General features: G+C 42.8%; 1 protein-coding gene across 2 annotated transcripts in view; it reads left to right on the forward strand.

The window, feature by feature from the left end:
• POU6F1 (POU class 6 homeobox 1) overlaps positions 1-14,837 on the forward strand; it is a 438,794-nt gene that overhangs the window by 267,681 nt on the left and 156,276 nt on the right. For both annotated transcript variants that reach the window (XM_044083449.1, XM_044083450.1), the window contains exon 9: positions 10,882-11,106. In XM_044083449.1, the coding sequence (XP_043939384.1) occupies positions 10,882-11,106 (225 nt within the window). The remainder of the gene's footprint in view (positions 1-10,881; positions 11,107-14,837) is intronic.

Below are 14,837 nucleotides of genomic sequence, written 5' to 3' on the forward strand. Positions count from 1 at the left end.
TTTTGAGGGAAATTGTCTAGACTTAAAATAGCCCACAAGAGCAACTAGCCTAGTACTCGCTCATGAACACAAGAACAACTAGCCTAGTACTCGCTCATGAACACAAGAGCAACTAGCCTAGTACTCGCTCATGAACACAAGAGCAACTAGCCTAGTACTCGCTCATGAACACAAGAGCAACTAGCCTAGTATTCGCTCATGAACACAAGAGCAACTAGCCTAGTACTCGCTCATGAAATCACTCATGAACACAAGAGCAACTAGCCTAGTACTCGCTCATGAACACAAGAGCAACTAGCCTAGTACTCGCTCATGAACACAAGAGCAACTAGCCTAGTACTCGCTCATGAACACAAGAGCAACTAGCCTAGTACTCGCTCATGAACACAAGAGCAACTAGCCTAGTACTCGCTCATGAACACAAGAGCAACTAGCCTAGTACTCGCCATGAACACAAGAGCAACTAGCCTAGTACTGCTCATGAACACAAGAGCAACTAGCCTAGTACTGCTCATGAACACAAGAGCAACTAGCCTAGTACTGCCATGAACACAAGAGCAACTAGCCTAGTACTCGCTCATGAACACAAGAGCAACTAGCCTAGTACTCGCTCATGAACACAAGAGCAACTAGCCTAGTACTCTCTCATGAACACAAGAGCAACTAGCCTAGTACTCGCTCATGAACACAAGAGCAACTAGCCTAGTACTCGCTCATGAACACAAGAGCAACTAGCCTAGTACTCGCTCATGAACACAAGAGCAACTAGCCTAGTCATGTTTTCCTTTTATCATTGGTGGCTTAATAATTAAGGCATTGGCCTCCTGTGCCAAGGATTGTGGGTTCAAGTCCAATTTATGGTGATATAATTTTTGGGGTTCGGGGGGGGTGGCATAATGGTTAGTCTTTACCTCACAAGCACAAGGTATAAGGTTTGATTTTCATCTTTGAGAGGAATTGGCTAGGCGTAAAATAGCCTACAAGGGCAGCTAGCCTAGTACTTGCCCATGAACTTATGTGCAAATAAAATGTGTGCTGTACATAATATGTGTTTTCAGTGGAAATCCTGTAGAGCTATTAAAACATGAATCTAATTTCCCAAATGTGCACATATTTGTATAAAGCTTACCGCTCCTTGAAATGCTGCTGTCGGTAAAGAAAATGCATTACTTTACCCGGACCCCAGAAGTATATAGCTGTGGAAGAAGAAAACTTTGTACTTAAACTGAAGAAAAACATGCACTGTTGCCAGGAACACTAAGGAAAGAGAGAGATTTGCTTCTAAAGTGTTTGGACAGTGGGCTGGATTCCTGCAAAAAGCTCATACTGAAAGTTCCATTTAGACTTAAAAGTCAGCGGTAGATAAAATTTTAAATAAGTCTTTTAACTACTGGTAATAACAGGTCCATTCCAAATAAGCTGCTGTAGCTTTATTTGCATCTATCTGAACACACGTTTGTATTTTCTGTGTGTACGTTTATAGCTGCTTATTTATTGACTTCTACAAACTGCATTTCTTAATTGCATTTATGTCAAGTAAATATTTTTTATTCAATTTTTAAATGTGGCTGGTGGTTTATTTATTAGCTTAAGTGTAAGTGTATTGAGCTCATGTAAACTCAACTGTTGGCTTTCTCCTTGCACATAGTGAGTGTTGTAGCCATAGCTACCCAACACTTATTTTAAGAGTGGATAGTAATTGTGTTTTTGATGTACTAGAGTGGTTTAATAGGCGGACGTATTACTATAAGGACAGGGAAAGGATGTGTGCTTGTCTTCAGGAGTGATCTTGGACAAGTTTTCAGTTATTTCTGGTAAGGCATTGGACTGAAGGAATGTGGATGACATCCCGGAGGTCCAGTTCTTATAACTGTACTCTGCAGTTGGTTAATGTAAAGCTTATTTGGCTGTGTGTGCATTTAACCTACACACTTGAAGCCATTTTCCACGTATGTAGTGTAGTTTGTGGAAGCAGCTTTTTGTCAAGCTTTGTTAGTCTGTTTGACAAGCTGACTTGTGCAAATCAGATGTGCCTAGCTGTGATTTGTTTTTTTAATAGGTTGCCAAGTGTTGTGCAGCTCTGGGGTTGGTATTATAAGTAACAGGGTGTCAGAAGTAAAGCTCTGAGGCAGCTTTCTGATCCCGCAAAAATTCTGATCCTGCAAAATATGTGTATTTTTTTTCTTTGTAAGTATTAAGTTTTAAGTTTTGCTGCATAATATAAAAAGTTAGTAAGCATAACTTGTGCTTGGGTGATGCCCCTTAAAATACACGCCCTCACTTGTGCTTCTGCTTTTAGAATAACACATAAAATTCCTCATTTTCAACAGACTGATTTGTGTATGTGTATTACCTCATATTTTGTACACGACTAATGTCATTAGGTTTGCAGTTTTCACTCTCTCCATCTCTCCCTCCCACCCTTGATAGCTTCCTTTAGCACGCCAGCTCATCTCATTGTGGGGGTTCTCTCTTTCCAGATCTACATGATTGGCACACTTTCTTTGAAGAAGAAGAGGGGAATTTTTGACGGCCATATTGTAACTGCTGTCTGGATGTTTTAGTATGCTTGATATCCCCAGGCATGGCTGACATACTCTTTGCAGTTCAGACCATGTATGTCTCTTACTGGTAGTGTGTATGCTTTCCATGGTTATGATGTGGTGTGTTTCATTAAGACAGTTACTTTAGTGTCAGGGCTGGATAGGGTACGCACTCTGTTCTTCTGCAGGTGATGCCACTGTGTAATGGATTCCCCAGTGGCCTAATGGAAAAGGCATTGGCCTCCTAAGCCAGGGATTGTGGGTTCAAATTCCATCTGGGGTGATATATATTCTCAGAGTAAATAGAGCTAGCAGGTGGGCTGCACATTCAGGCTCCCTTGTCCGACTACCTACCTTTAGGTCTGCTATTCAGACCTAGAACACAAGCATAGCAGTGGGCCAGGTACAAACCCAAATAATTAAGTTGAAAATTGTGCACTTCGTGGTTTTACTGTTTGTGCAAGATGACAGTTATAGATGAATCCTCACGTACCACTTGGAATGGTTTCTGTTTGTCGAATTATACTGATAACTACCTTTAGGACACTACTTGAGAATAAAGTAAAGTAAAGAACAAAGGAAGAAGAAATTATTTTGGATACTTACATTTATAAAAAGTAAAAATGTAAACAAAACTTTAGAATTTCAGCTGATAATACAGAAATGCCAGATCCCCTAAATTCTGCAACCTTTTCTGAGTATAGCAGATTCTAAGTTCACACCATGAAGAAATTGAAAAATGAACCTATTTCCATCATTTTCCCATTCAGCATTTTGGTTAATTTTGTGCTATTTTTTTAATTTCCTGTTTTCCCTTCTAAATCAGGGTAGTAGTGAGGATGAGGAATTACTTCAGTCCCTTTATGTGCAAACATTGCATTGCTGTTTATGCTGCCCGACACACTGCAGGAAATTCTGTTTGTACCTTTTTACTGAGAGACCAGGGATTAAGTAATATCTGTCCCAGTGTCAGAGTAACAAGATGTTGTGTTAAAGGAAGGTTTCTGTATGCACATTTGTTTACTGTAGTTAGAAGCAGGGTTTTAATTTATCGACTATGCATCTTGGTGGATTACTGGTTAGTGCTGCTGCTTCTCAAATCCAAGATCGGTTTCTGACCGCTGTTTGTTGTTTAGATACACAATCCGTATTTCCCCTGTCTCCATGTACGTTTATTTTATGTATACCAGTTTCTTACCACCCAAATGGATACTGCATAGACTGTTAAAAAAAAAAATGCCCTTAAGATTCCCCTAAGCTTTGCCTTTAAAGGAACCCTTAAAGGTTCATAGGTAGGTACTAGGCTATTGGCCCTAGGGCCTATATAAGCTTAGCCAAAAAGGTACCCTGGCTTTCGCCACCCAAGATAATTATTTTCCTGCGCTCCTGTTGAGCAGAGCCACAGAGGTGATCCCTGGGGTGAATTTCCTATTTCCATCCAGTCATCAAGATTTTTCTTGAAGAGTGCTAATGAGGAGCTTTGTTTGATATATATAGGTAGTTTGTTCCAGAGTATGGCTAAGTCTCTGGGACAGGAATCTATCCCTCCAGCATGTTCTGTTTATTGTAATGACAAGGTTTAGGTCTCTAGAGCATGTAGCTCGGAGGGATTAGGATTTCTTTGTGGAGCATGTCCAGCAGCTCTGGGTTTGACATAGCTTTGTATGTTAGGCAGAGATCACCTCTGAGTAGGCGATATGTGAAGGAGTAAAGCTGGAGTTTTTTGAGACGGTCTGCATAGGGCATTTGTTTGAGGCCTGTAATCCTCTTTGTGAGGTATTTTTGCAGCCTTTCCAGTTGTAGATGTCTTGTGAGGTACATACCAAAAGGGGCGTTGTACTCTAAAATGGGTCTAATGAGTGACGAGTAGAGGGGAACAATTACCTCTTTTTTTCCTGGATGAGAAACCTTTTGTGATGAGGTGTGCCAAGTAGAAGGATTTCCTGACTGCTGTGATGATGTGATTCTCAAAGGAGAGACTACTGTCTACCTGTGTCCCAAGGTCTCATCACACTTTCAGTGTTAAGTAGACTACCACCTATATGGTAGCTCGTGGGTTCAGAGTTTTTACCAAAGGGGATGACAGTGCACTTTTTGGCACTGAGCTTGATTCATGGCTTTGACACCAGGCATCTGTTTCCGTGAGGCTCTTTTGTAGGATGTCCACATCTTAGGAGTTTCGATTATGGCTCCTAGTTTGCAGTCATCTGCAAACTTTGTTAGCCAAAGACCTTCTGTGTTAGACTGTACTTCAGAAAAGTAGATACCAAACAAGAGAGGACCCAGGACTGAACCCTGTGGTACTGCGCACTTGTCACTGGTCTGAAGTCGGATTTGGAGTCTGCTACTTTCACAATGTGGGTTCTGTCAGTGAGCCAGTTGGCAACCCTTCTTGTGGCATAGGGATTTATACCTAGCTTAGTGAGTTTATCTATAATTCCAGAGTGGGGGATGGTGTCAGAAGCCTTGGCGAGATTTAGATAGACTCTGTGAACCACCTTACCGTCGTTTATGGCTTTGGTGACTGCTTCAAAGAAGTCTATCAGGTTTAGGAGACATGATCTGCCTTTTACAAACCCGAACCGGGTGGGGTCCAGAGTTTGGAGATTACCAATGTCTTTGTGTGTAAGATCCATGATGATATGTTCCATGGCCTTGCAGACCAGGCTCGTTAGGCTAATGGGGCGGTAGTTCCCGGGGTCCGTGGTGGCTTTCCCTTTGTGGAGTAGGATAACCAATGCTGTGTGACATTCAGTGGGCACAAAGCCTGAGGTGAGGCTATGATTGAACATGGTGCTTAGGTGGGGTGCCAGTTCATTCTGCAGTTCGTGTAGAATGCAGCCTGGGATGTTGGCAGGTCCCATGGATGCTATGTTCTTGGCTTTGGAGAGTGTGTTTTTTTACGTGTGCAGCCGTGATTACAGGAACATTGCATTCTTCCGATATAGAGATGGGCCCTTTAGGGGGTGAGAGGGGGGTAAAGTTAGCACTGAACCTGTCTGCCAGGATGTTGGCAGTATCAGTTGGTTCTGTATATTTGTGCCATTGTGCTGTAACTCAGAGCAGACCTGAGTGTTGTCATTGAGATTCTTGACATAGCTATAGAATGCTTTGTGGTTGTCTTTAGAATCAGTGGCGATTTTGTTTTCGTAACTGAGGCTGACCAGGGAGTTCCTCCAATCGTGGGGTTTTACTCTTTTTTTGCAACAGTTTCTTTCTTCTGTTGTAGAGTTTGTTTATGGCAGGGGACCACCAGATTGGCTTCCTTTTTTTGGAGGATAGCATCTTGGTTCTGTTAGGGATAGCACGAGCCATGCACTTGTGTAAGTGCTTATAAAGTGCATTTGTGTAGGATTCAGCAGTCGTACCTGTATTGTCCGTCTGCATAGGTGTCATGAAGTTTGCCACTTCTGTCTTAAGAAGCGTGAAGTTGGCTTTGGAGAAATATTTTACGGTGGTTTCCCTAATGGGGGGTGGGGGCGGGATGTGGATGTCTAGGGTGATTAGCTTGTGGTCGGATCTGACCAACGAGGAATTGACCTCTGGTGTGGAACACCGGTTGCCCATGTTGGTAATGACCAAGTCTAGGATATTGCTGCCGCTGGTGGGGGTGTGGATAAGTTGATCCAAGGCATTGGAATTTATGAATTCCAGAAAACGTTGAGCAAAAGAGTTGGTACATGAGTAGTTTTCCCAGTTAATGGTGGGGTAGTTGAAATCTCCCATTATTAGGGTGTTGTGTTGTACCCTATTATTTTCCAGTGTATCAAGAAATGAGGAGTGGGAATCCTGGGGCATGGTGGGGATCTGTAGCAAGTTACAATTTGGATTGTAGTCTTTCCCAGAGTTAGTTGTACTTGGATAATCTCGAATGCATTATGCTGAGCAACTAGTGTGGAGGTGTGGATATCCTTAATGAATATGGACACGCCTCCGCATTTAGTGTTTCAGTCCAAGTTAGGTGGCCGAAAGGTGTGGTATGAATTATAGCCTGATAATGCAGGGGTGTCACTGCACAGATATCGATGTTCTCCATTTTAAGGAGTGCCACGTGTGATTACATTTTGAGGTTTAGACTTCTAGCATTGAGTAGCATTACCCTCAGATTTTGCTTGCTTGTACATGTTAAGGTGGTGAATTTGAACCTTGCCTAAAAAAGGCACTATAGGGGTGGCAAGAGCCTTAGCCAGTATCCGGAATCCCAAGGGCGACAGGTGCAGGCCATCTCTGGCAAAGCATCGTGGTCTGTTGATCATGTTATCCCAGGCAGACAGATACTGGATCCCCTTAGAATGACAATAGAAGCTTAGCTAATTGTTGAAGTCAATCATTTTGTCCTTGAACTGTGGTATCATTCTGGGTGATGGCAGGATGCTACTTGGGGCTAGGGTCATACCTGCCTGGGCTACAAGATTGGAGAGCTCCTCCATGTCTCTTTTCATATAGTCCAGGGAGGTACGTCTCAGGTCATTCACACCAACATGGACAATGACAGAGTCATATTTGTACTTGTTGTGGAGTGATCTGAGTGCGTGCGTTATGTGGTGGATCCTGGCACCCGACAGGCAGCTGACAGTAACTTTCTCCTTGTTTAGCCTGGTGAGTGGAACATCATTGTGCCTGACTATAGAGTCACCTATGACTAGAGTGTCGGGTACGTTGTTATGCCTTATGGGCTGTGGTTGAGTGGCACACTGAGTTTGTGGGCTGTGTGTCATTTGGGTTGTGTTGGAGGGGTGGAGGTTGCTTGCGTTTCTTCTTTGGAGGTCTCTGTTGCTTGAGCAGATTTTTGAGAGCCTCTGCGAATGTAGGTGTGTGCTTCATGTTTCTGTGTGTGTGTTTTGGTGGTATACTTTTTGAGGGACTATGTGATGAGTGTGGTGTGGTGCAAGTGTTTACCTTCTCCTCTTGACTGTCTAGTCCAGTCTTTGGTGAAGAAAGCTTTGCTTCCAGTTTGGCTATGTAAGTGCATCTCTCACAGGTTGTACTGTTGGGTGGTAGGATGAGAGGGTTGTCTGTGTACATGAGGCAGTTGCTGCATTGCCCCAAGATGCCCAGATTCATCGGGTAGACAGGAGAAAACACCGGGAGCTGACCCTTAGACATACCTGGATAGGTGCATATTTATTAAGTACTAAAACTGTTTTCCTCTAAAGTGAGGAAAGTTGGGTGCTGTAGTAATTTGTAGCTTATTTAGTGCTTACAGCGAGTTCTGGCTCGTTCTAAGGGAAAATTTGAAGAGCAGACTTTATGGCACCGGGAATAGTTTAACCCTAGCTAAGCAGCGATGCATAAAGTGTATATATATATATTTTTTAATATAACAGTAGCAAATGAGCAAACTGATTTAAACAAATTAACCAATACAAAAGCTAAAAACTGAGCCCCGTTCCAGCAGTCTTCGATCAGACAAGTTCTAACTGCACACTCCTGCCACTAGGGTGCAGGGGAACTTGCTCCAAAAAAGATGGTCTGGATTAGTTCTCAAGTTGTACAAACAAAGCTAGATTCAGCAGGTCTGAATTTAGTATATGCTACAGCAAACAAGGCATACCAATTTCAGAAAGAAACAGTTCAGTTAGGCAGGCGTAATAAGCCTTTAACCAGAAACTCCCAGCTCAGAAGGGCAGAATCTACCCTCTCCTCCCACAAGAGTGCAAACCACTCCTTCGTAATGTAAAATAACTGGCCCAAAGCCCAAGTGCTTAAACCAGAACTAATACACTTTTAGAATAATAGACACTAAGCCTTCAATCAGCAACTCCCAACTTAGAAGGATGTAAGCTACCTGTCCTGCCATAACAGTGCAGACCCCAACCCTTCTTAATGCAAAACAACTGGTCTGAAGCCCAAGTGCTTCAACCAAAGGCTTAGAATAGCAGTTACAATTTAGTCAGGTTGCTAACAAGCAGTAATAAATTCAGCAGAATAAATGCAATTAAGTACTTTTAAGAACAAGCAGCAAAAGCAAAATAAAGTAATAAAAGTAGAAAGAAACACAAATACAATAAAAGCAGATGAATAAAGTGCAATTTTGTTTAATATAACAGTAGAAAACAAGCAAACTGATTTAAACAAATTGCCCAATTAACCAGTAAAAAAGCTCAAAAATGAGCCCTGTTCCAGCAGTCTTCAATCAGACAAGTTCTTAGTGCACACTCCTTCCACTAGGGTGCAGGGGAACCTTCTCCAAAAGAGAAGGCCTGGATTAGTGCTCAAGTTATACAAACAAAACTAGACTCAGGATGCCTGAATCTAGTCTATGCTATAGCAACCAAGGCGCACCAATTTCAGAAAGAAACAGTTCAAATAAGTAGGCACAATAAGCCTTTAACCAGAAATTCCCAGCTCAGAAGGGCAGAATCTTGCCTCTCTTCCCACAAGACTGCAGACCACAAACCTTCTTAATGAAAAATAAATGGCCTGAAGCCCAAGTGCTTTAACCAGAACTAATACACTTTTAGAATAACAGACACTGAGCCTTCAATCAGTAATTCCCAACTTAGAAGGATGTAAGCTACCTGTCCTGCCACAACAGTGCAGCCACAAACCTTCTTAATGTAAAACAACTGGTTTGGAGCCCAAGTGCTTAAACCAAAAGGCTTAGAGTAACAGTTACAATTTAATCAGGCTACTACCAAGCAGTAATAAATGGAGCAGAATAAATACAATTGAGTACTTTTAGGAAGAGGCAAAAGCAAAATAAAATGCAATTTTTTAGTAAAGTGCAAGGAGAGAGAGGAAGAAGGAGCAGAAGAAAAATTCAAGGTTAAGAACCTAAGTGGGTTGGCCTTTTCAGATGTTCTCTCTGTATTAAGTAGAGTGAACACCAGACTGGGAAGGGTGTTCCAGATCAAATTTACAGTAGGGGCGGGCAACTGCAAAGCCACCAACTATAACAGTACCACAAGAATGGGGGGGGGGGGGTGGCGGACAGTTTCAAGACAGATGAGAAACAGAAAACAATGTCAGAAAATATATAAAGTAATTCAGTCAGGAAAAATTAAGACAATGCAGAACTCTGAAAGGTTAAAATGCCAAGAAATATACTTATTAATCAGCGATATATATCCAGATTGAGAATCACACCGCAGCCAGAACACCAGGAGTTTCCAACAGTTGACAGTAGAATAAATTAAAAACACATTCTGCATGTCTTTCATTCACTGGTTAGAATTGGTCTTGAGGAAGTATTCAGAAACTTGTAGCATAGCACCCAACCTTGTTTCTAAAAGGTTTGCTCAGTGTGCTGCAGATGTCCTTTTCAAAGATGGGGTCTAAGCACTAGAGTCCTGTGAAGCCTAAGGTAGGTAGTGCTTTAGTGATCTATCAGGTAATACTGCATGCAAATGCAGCCATCTGGGGGGGGGTGCAGCTGATACAAATAGCCATGCACTGTGTACGAGAGTCTTTGTACATGATCAAACCAGAGCAGTAAAATGATTCAAAGACCAGCTGTATTGTACAGTTTTGGAGTAGAGAAGTGGAACTGAACACAGTATTGGTATTTACCCATTGCTGTCTAAGGAAACAGCTGGGCTGCTAGTGTAAGAGCAGGTAAGGCATGTGTATGTGTGTGTGTGTGTGTGTGTGTGTTTAGGGTTATGATTAGGACTATCGGAAGGGTGTTTTGTGTGTGAATCTGTCCTAGTGTCTATGTATTTTGTGTGTGTGCGAGCAGGTGTGTGCGAGCGGGTGTGTGCGCGTGTGTGTGCTTGATACACATGCCTGCGTGTACATCGGTGTTGCATGTGTTGACGAGGGGCATTAGTGCAGTTGTTCTAGCTGCATAACTGCACTAAGTGCCTGATTCTGCAAACAGGTAGCTAATGAGATTTTGCTTCAGTGCTTATTCATATCATGGAACTGTGAAGTGAGGGTTGCTTCTGACTCTTATCACTTTCCATGCCGCTATTGACTTGCAATTTGTCTAGCATAAGGGCTGGGCCTCTCAAGAGATTCATTGTTGTCCACAGGTATCTCTTCTTTTCCGTATATAAACCCATGTGTTACAGGAAAGCGACAGCATCTTTCTTTTCCAGGAAGTCCTGATTTGTACTTTTTCCACTGTTTGGTGTCTTGTCTTAGGCAAAGAAGATTCTTTTTTTATAAGATAGCAGTAATTGCGGCAACATACAGATTAAAATGTGTCGTACTTTCAGACTCTTCACTTCCGTTTGGTCTCTGCCCATATTCTGTGTGAAAGCTGAATGTCAGAACTAAATAATGACACACAAGAACATCCATAATGCATTCAGTTTCTGTGGTATAGAAACTGAACTTGGGAGTGTAGTAAAATGAATAAAGTAAAATGTGCATGTATATTTTCTTTCTTCAGGTAATTGGAACAATTCCACTGATGGTGAACTCAAATGCTGTTACGACTTCCACTACAGCTCCAGCAACGTTTACCATGCCAAATCTGCAACTACAGACAGTGACACCCCAGCTGTTGCTGAATTCACAAGGCCAGGTCATTGCAACATTAGCCAGCAGTCCAATTCAGCCCCTGGTTTTGAAGAAACAGCCTACTCCTGAATCTCCAGTAAAAGCAGTCCCACAGGTATGGTCATACACATAATTAAGTATTTTGGGCTGGGAGAATCATTCGGCTTTCCCGCCATTCTGTTAACAAGTTAAGATTCTCACCACGTTTGTGATGGGCCATTCCCTGTTTAAGCCTTGTCTTAAGAGAATTCATTATGGGAGATACGAATACAGTTAGGCAGATCTCTAGTATAGCAGAAGAATTTAAAATGAATTACAGAAAACAGATACTATGGTAAAAATAGAGTAAAATGTAAACAAAGTTTGTCTTTCATATGCTGTTCATAACCAGCACATGTACAGAAAGAGCAGCAGTTCATACTTCACTATTCCATTGTGCCCAGCCTTGGTACTGTGGAGTATTAAGTGGAGGCAGGTCACACTTCATTAAACATGAATCTTCAGATGGTGTAGGCATGACAGCTCACATAAAGTACTTTCCCTATCTAAGAGATAGAAAATTGTATATGTTCTGCTACAAAGGGTTTGGGATTTGAGGATGGCCTTCACCCCACTCCCCAGTTCACACACACACACACACACACATATATATATATATATATATATATATATATATATATACACACACACACACACACACACACACACACACACACACACACACACATATATATATCAAAATGTGTGTGATTCTTTGAGCTGATCCTTATTTGTCCCAGTTTGAGTGCTGAAACTATAAGATCATCTAAGTTGTTTTTGCTTGGAAAACCAAGTTATGCATCTTTTAATTATTTTTCTGAAATGTATTTTTTAGAAATCATACTTCCGTGGTGGTGCAGCGGTAGCATTGTTGCCTCACAGCAAGAGGTTCTCCAGTTCAATTCTCGGCTTGGGTTGGGAGTGCTTTCTGTGTGGAGTCTGCATGTCCTCCCCGCGGTCGATTGGGCTTTCAAAAGACATGCGTTGAATGGGCGTGCCTTCGTTGAAGGTTGGGCGTTGGACTGGCAACTCGACACCATAAAAAAACAACTGCCAATCATTAGCAGACCGGAGTTCCGCTGTGGTGAGCAACCCCTAACTTGGAAAAGCCGAAAGACAAACAACAAACATTCTTTAGAAATCATAAGTTTTTGGTGACATTAATGATTATTGCCATGTGGTTAGCTGTGATTTCAGAAGCGGTTTTCTGTGGTGTCATGTGTTTAGGAGATATCTTGTTTTATAAGAAATGTAATAAATCTGATAGCATATAGGTTCATAGGTTGACACTAGGCTATCTGCCCTAGGGCATTTATAAGCCTAGCCAGAGTGTGTTTGTCTTTCGCCACCCTTCTAGATTTGTAGACTGTGCCTTTGAAAAGTAGGTCACAGAATATAGCCCCTTTACGGTTAATTTATTGTGCCTCTGTCTAGCAGGGACCCAGAAGAGATCCCGGGGGTATACTTACGATCTCCCATCCACTCGTCAAGATTTCTCTTGAAGAGGGTCAGTGAGGGGCTCTGCCTAACCTGGACTGGAATTTTGTTCCAGAGTGAAGGGAGTCTCTGGGATATGAATCTGCCCCTCCAGCATGTCCTATTTATTTCTGTGCTGAGGTTTAAGTCTCTGGAGCGTGTAGCTCTAAGGGATTTGGATTTCTTGAGGTGGAGCATGTCCATTAATTCTGGGTTGGACATGGCTTTATATGTCAGGCACAGATCGCCTCTGAGTAGGCAGTAAGCAACTGAGTAGAGCTGGAGTTTCTTTAGCCTAACTGCATAGGGCATCTGTTTGAGTCCCTTGATCCTCTTAGTGAGGTACTTTTGGGGTCTTTCAAGTTGCTGCAGGTGTCGGGTAAGGTACATCCCAAATGGGGCATTGTATTCAGTTATGGGCCTGATGAGTGATGAATAGAGTGGCACAAAGACCTCTCTTGATCTAGATGTGAAACCTTTCATGATGAGGTGGGCTATATAGAAGGTCTTTCTAACCACTTTGGCAACGTGATTGTCAAAGGAGAGATTACTATCTACTTGGGTCCCCAAATCCCTAATTACTTCCTCCGTACTTAATGTGTTAACTCCTATGTGGTAGTCTGTGGGCACTTTGTTTTTCCCAAAGGGGATGACTATGCATTTTTTAGCATTTAGCTTTAGGCCATGACTTTGGCACCAGTTATCTGTCCCTGTGAGACCCTTTTGGAGGATGCTTGTGTCAGCCGGAGAGTCTGTTATCGCACCCAGTTTGCAGTCATCTCGAACTTGGTCAGCCATAGTCCTCCCGTGTTTGCCTGTACCTCAGAGAAATAAATACCGAACAAGAGAGGTCCCAGGACTGAACCTTGTGGGACTCCACTTGTAACTGGTTTAGAGTCTGACAAGGCACCTGCAATTCTGACCATGTGGGTTCTATCCCTGATCCAGTTCGCAACCCATCTTATGACATAGGGGTTGATATTTAAGCTAGTGAGCTTATTTATGATACCTGAGTGGGGTATTGTGTCGAAGGCTTTTGCGAGGTCCAGGTAGGCTGTGTGGACTACCTTCCCTTCGTCTTTGGCCCTGGTAACTGTTTCAAAGAAGTCGACCTGGTTCAAGAGGCAAGATCTGCCTTCAACAAAGCCGAACAGGGTAGGATCCAGTGTCTGAAGGTTTTCGATGTCATTGTTTATGAGTTCCATGATGATATGCTCCATAGCTTTGCAGACCAGGCTAGTCAGGCTTATAGGGCGATAGTTTCCGGGGTCCGTTGTGGCACCTCCCTTGTGTAGCGGGACCACCGTTGCTGTACGCCATTCCTTGGGTACATATCCTGTGGTAAGGCTGAGCTTGAACAGTGACTTAATGTGAGGGTTAAGTTAATCTTGTAGCTCGTGTTAAGACACAGCCCGGGACACCGTCCGGTCCCATTGATGCTGTGTTTTTTGCTTTGGAGTGGGCAGCTCTCACCTGTTCATCTGTGATGTCTGGGAGGCTACACTCTGTTGGGATGGAGATTTGCTCTTTTGGGGAGGAGAAATTTGCACTGAATCTGTCTGCCAGGATGTTGGCAATGTCTGTGGGTTCAGTGTATTTTTTGTCATTTTGCACTAACTCGGAGCATATCTGGGAGTTGCCACCCAGGTTCCTGACATAACTAAAGAAGGCATTGTGATTGTCCTTAGTATCTTGTGCAATTTTTCTTTCGAAGCTGGCCTTAGATGATTTTATGAGGGATCGTAGCTTCTTCCTAGTACTGATCAGAGATGCCTTCCCTTTTTGGGATTTTGCTTTATCATGTAGTAGCTTCCTCCTTTTGTTGTATAGCTTATTTATGGCCGGGGTCCACCAGACAGGTCTCCTGCCTTTGGGATAGCACAATCCATACATTCCTGTAGGTGTCCATAGAATGTGTTTGTGAAGGATTCTGCGGTTTGAGCTGTGTTTTCCACTGGTCCAGGGGCTTTGAAGGATACCACCTCAGTTTTGAGAAGTGTGAAGTTTGTTTTTGAGAAGTTCTTCACCGTGGTTACCATGGCTGGGGGTGGGGACGGGATATGGATGTCCAGTGAGATTAATTTGTGGTCTGACCTTACCAGTGAGGGGTATACCTCTGGTGTGGAACATAGAGTCCCTATGTTTGTGATGACCAGATCCAATATGTTTTCCCCTCTTGTGGGGGTGGTGACCAGTTGTTCCATAACATTTGAGTTTATAAATTCTAGGAACCGTTGGGCGAGGGTGTTTGGGCGTGAGTAGTTTTCCCATTCAATGTTTGGGTAGTTGAAGTTACCCAATATAATGGTGTTTGGAGAGACCTTCCTGTTC

This window comes from Protopterus annectens, chromosome 9.part0 (genome assembly GCF_019279795.1).
Source record: "Protopterus annectens isolate FY-2018-M chromosome 9.part0, PAN1.0, whole genome shotgun sequence".
Taxonomy (NCBI): Eukaryota; Metazoa; Chordata; order Ceratodontiformes; family Protopteridae; genus Protopterus; species Protopterus annectens.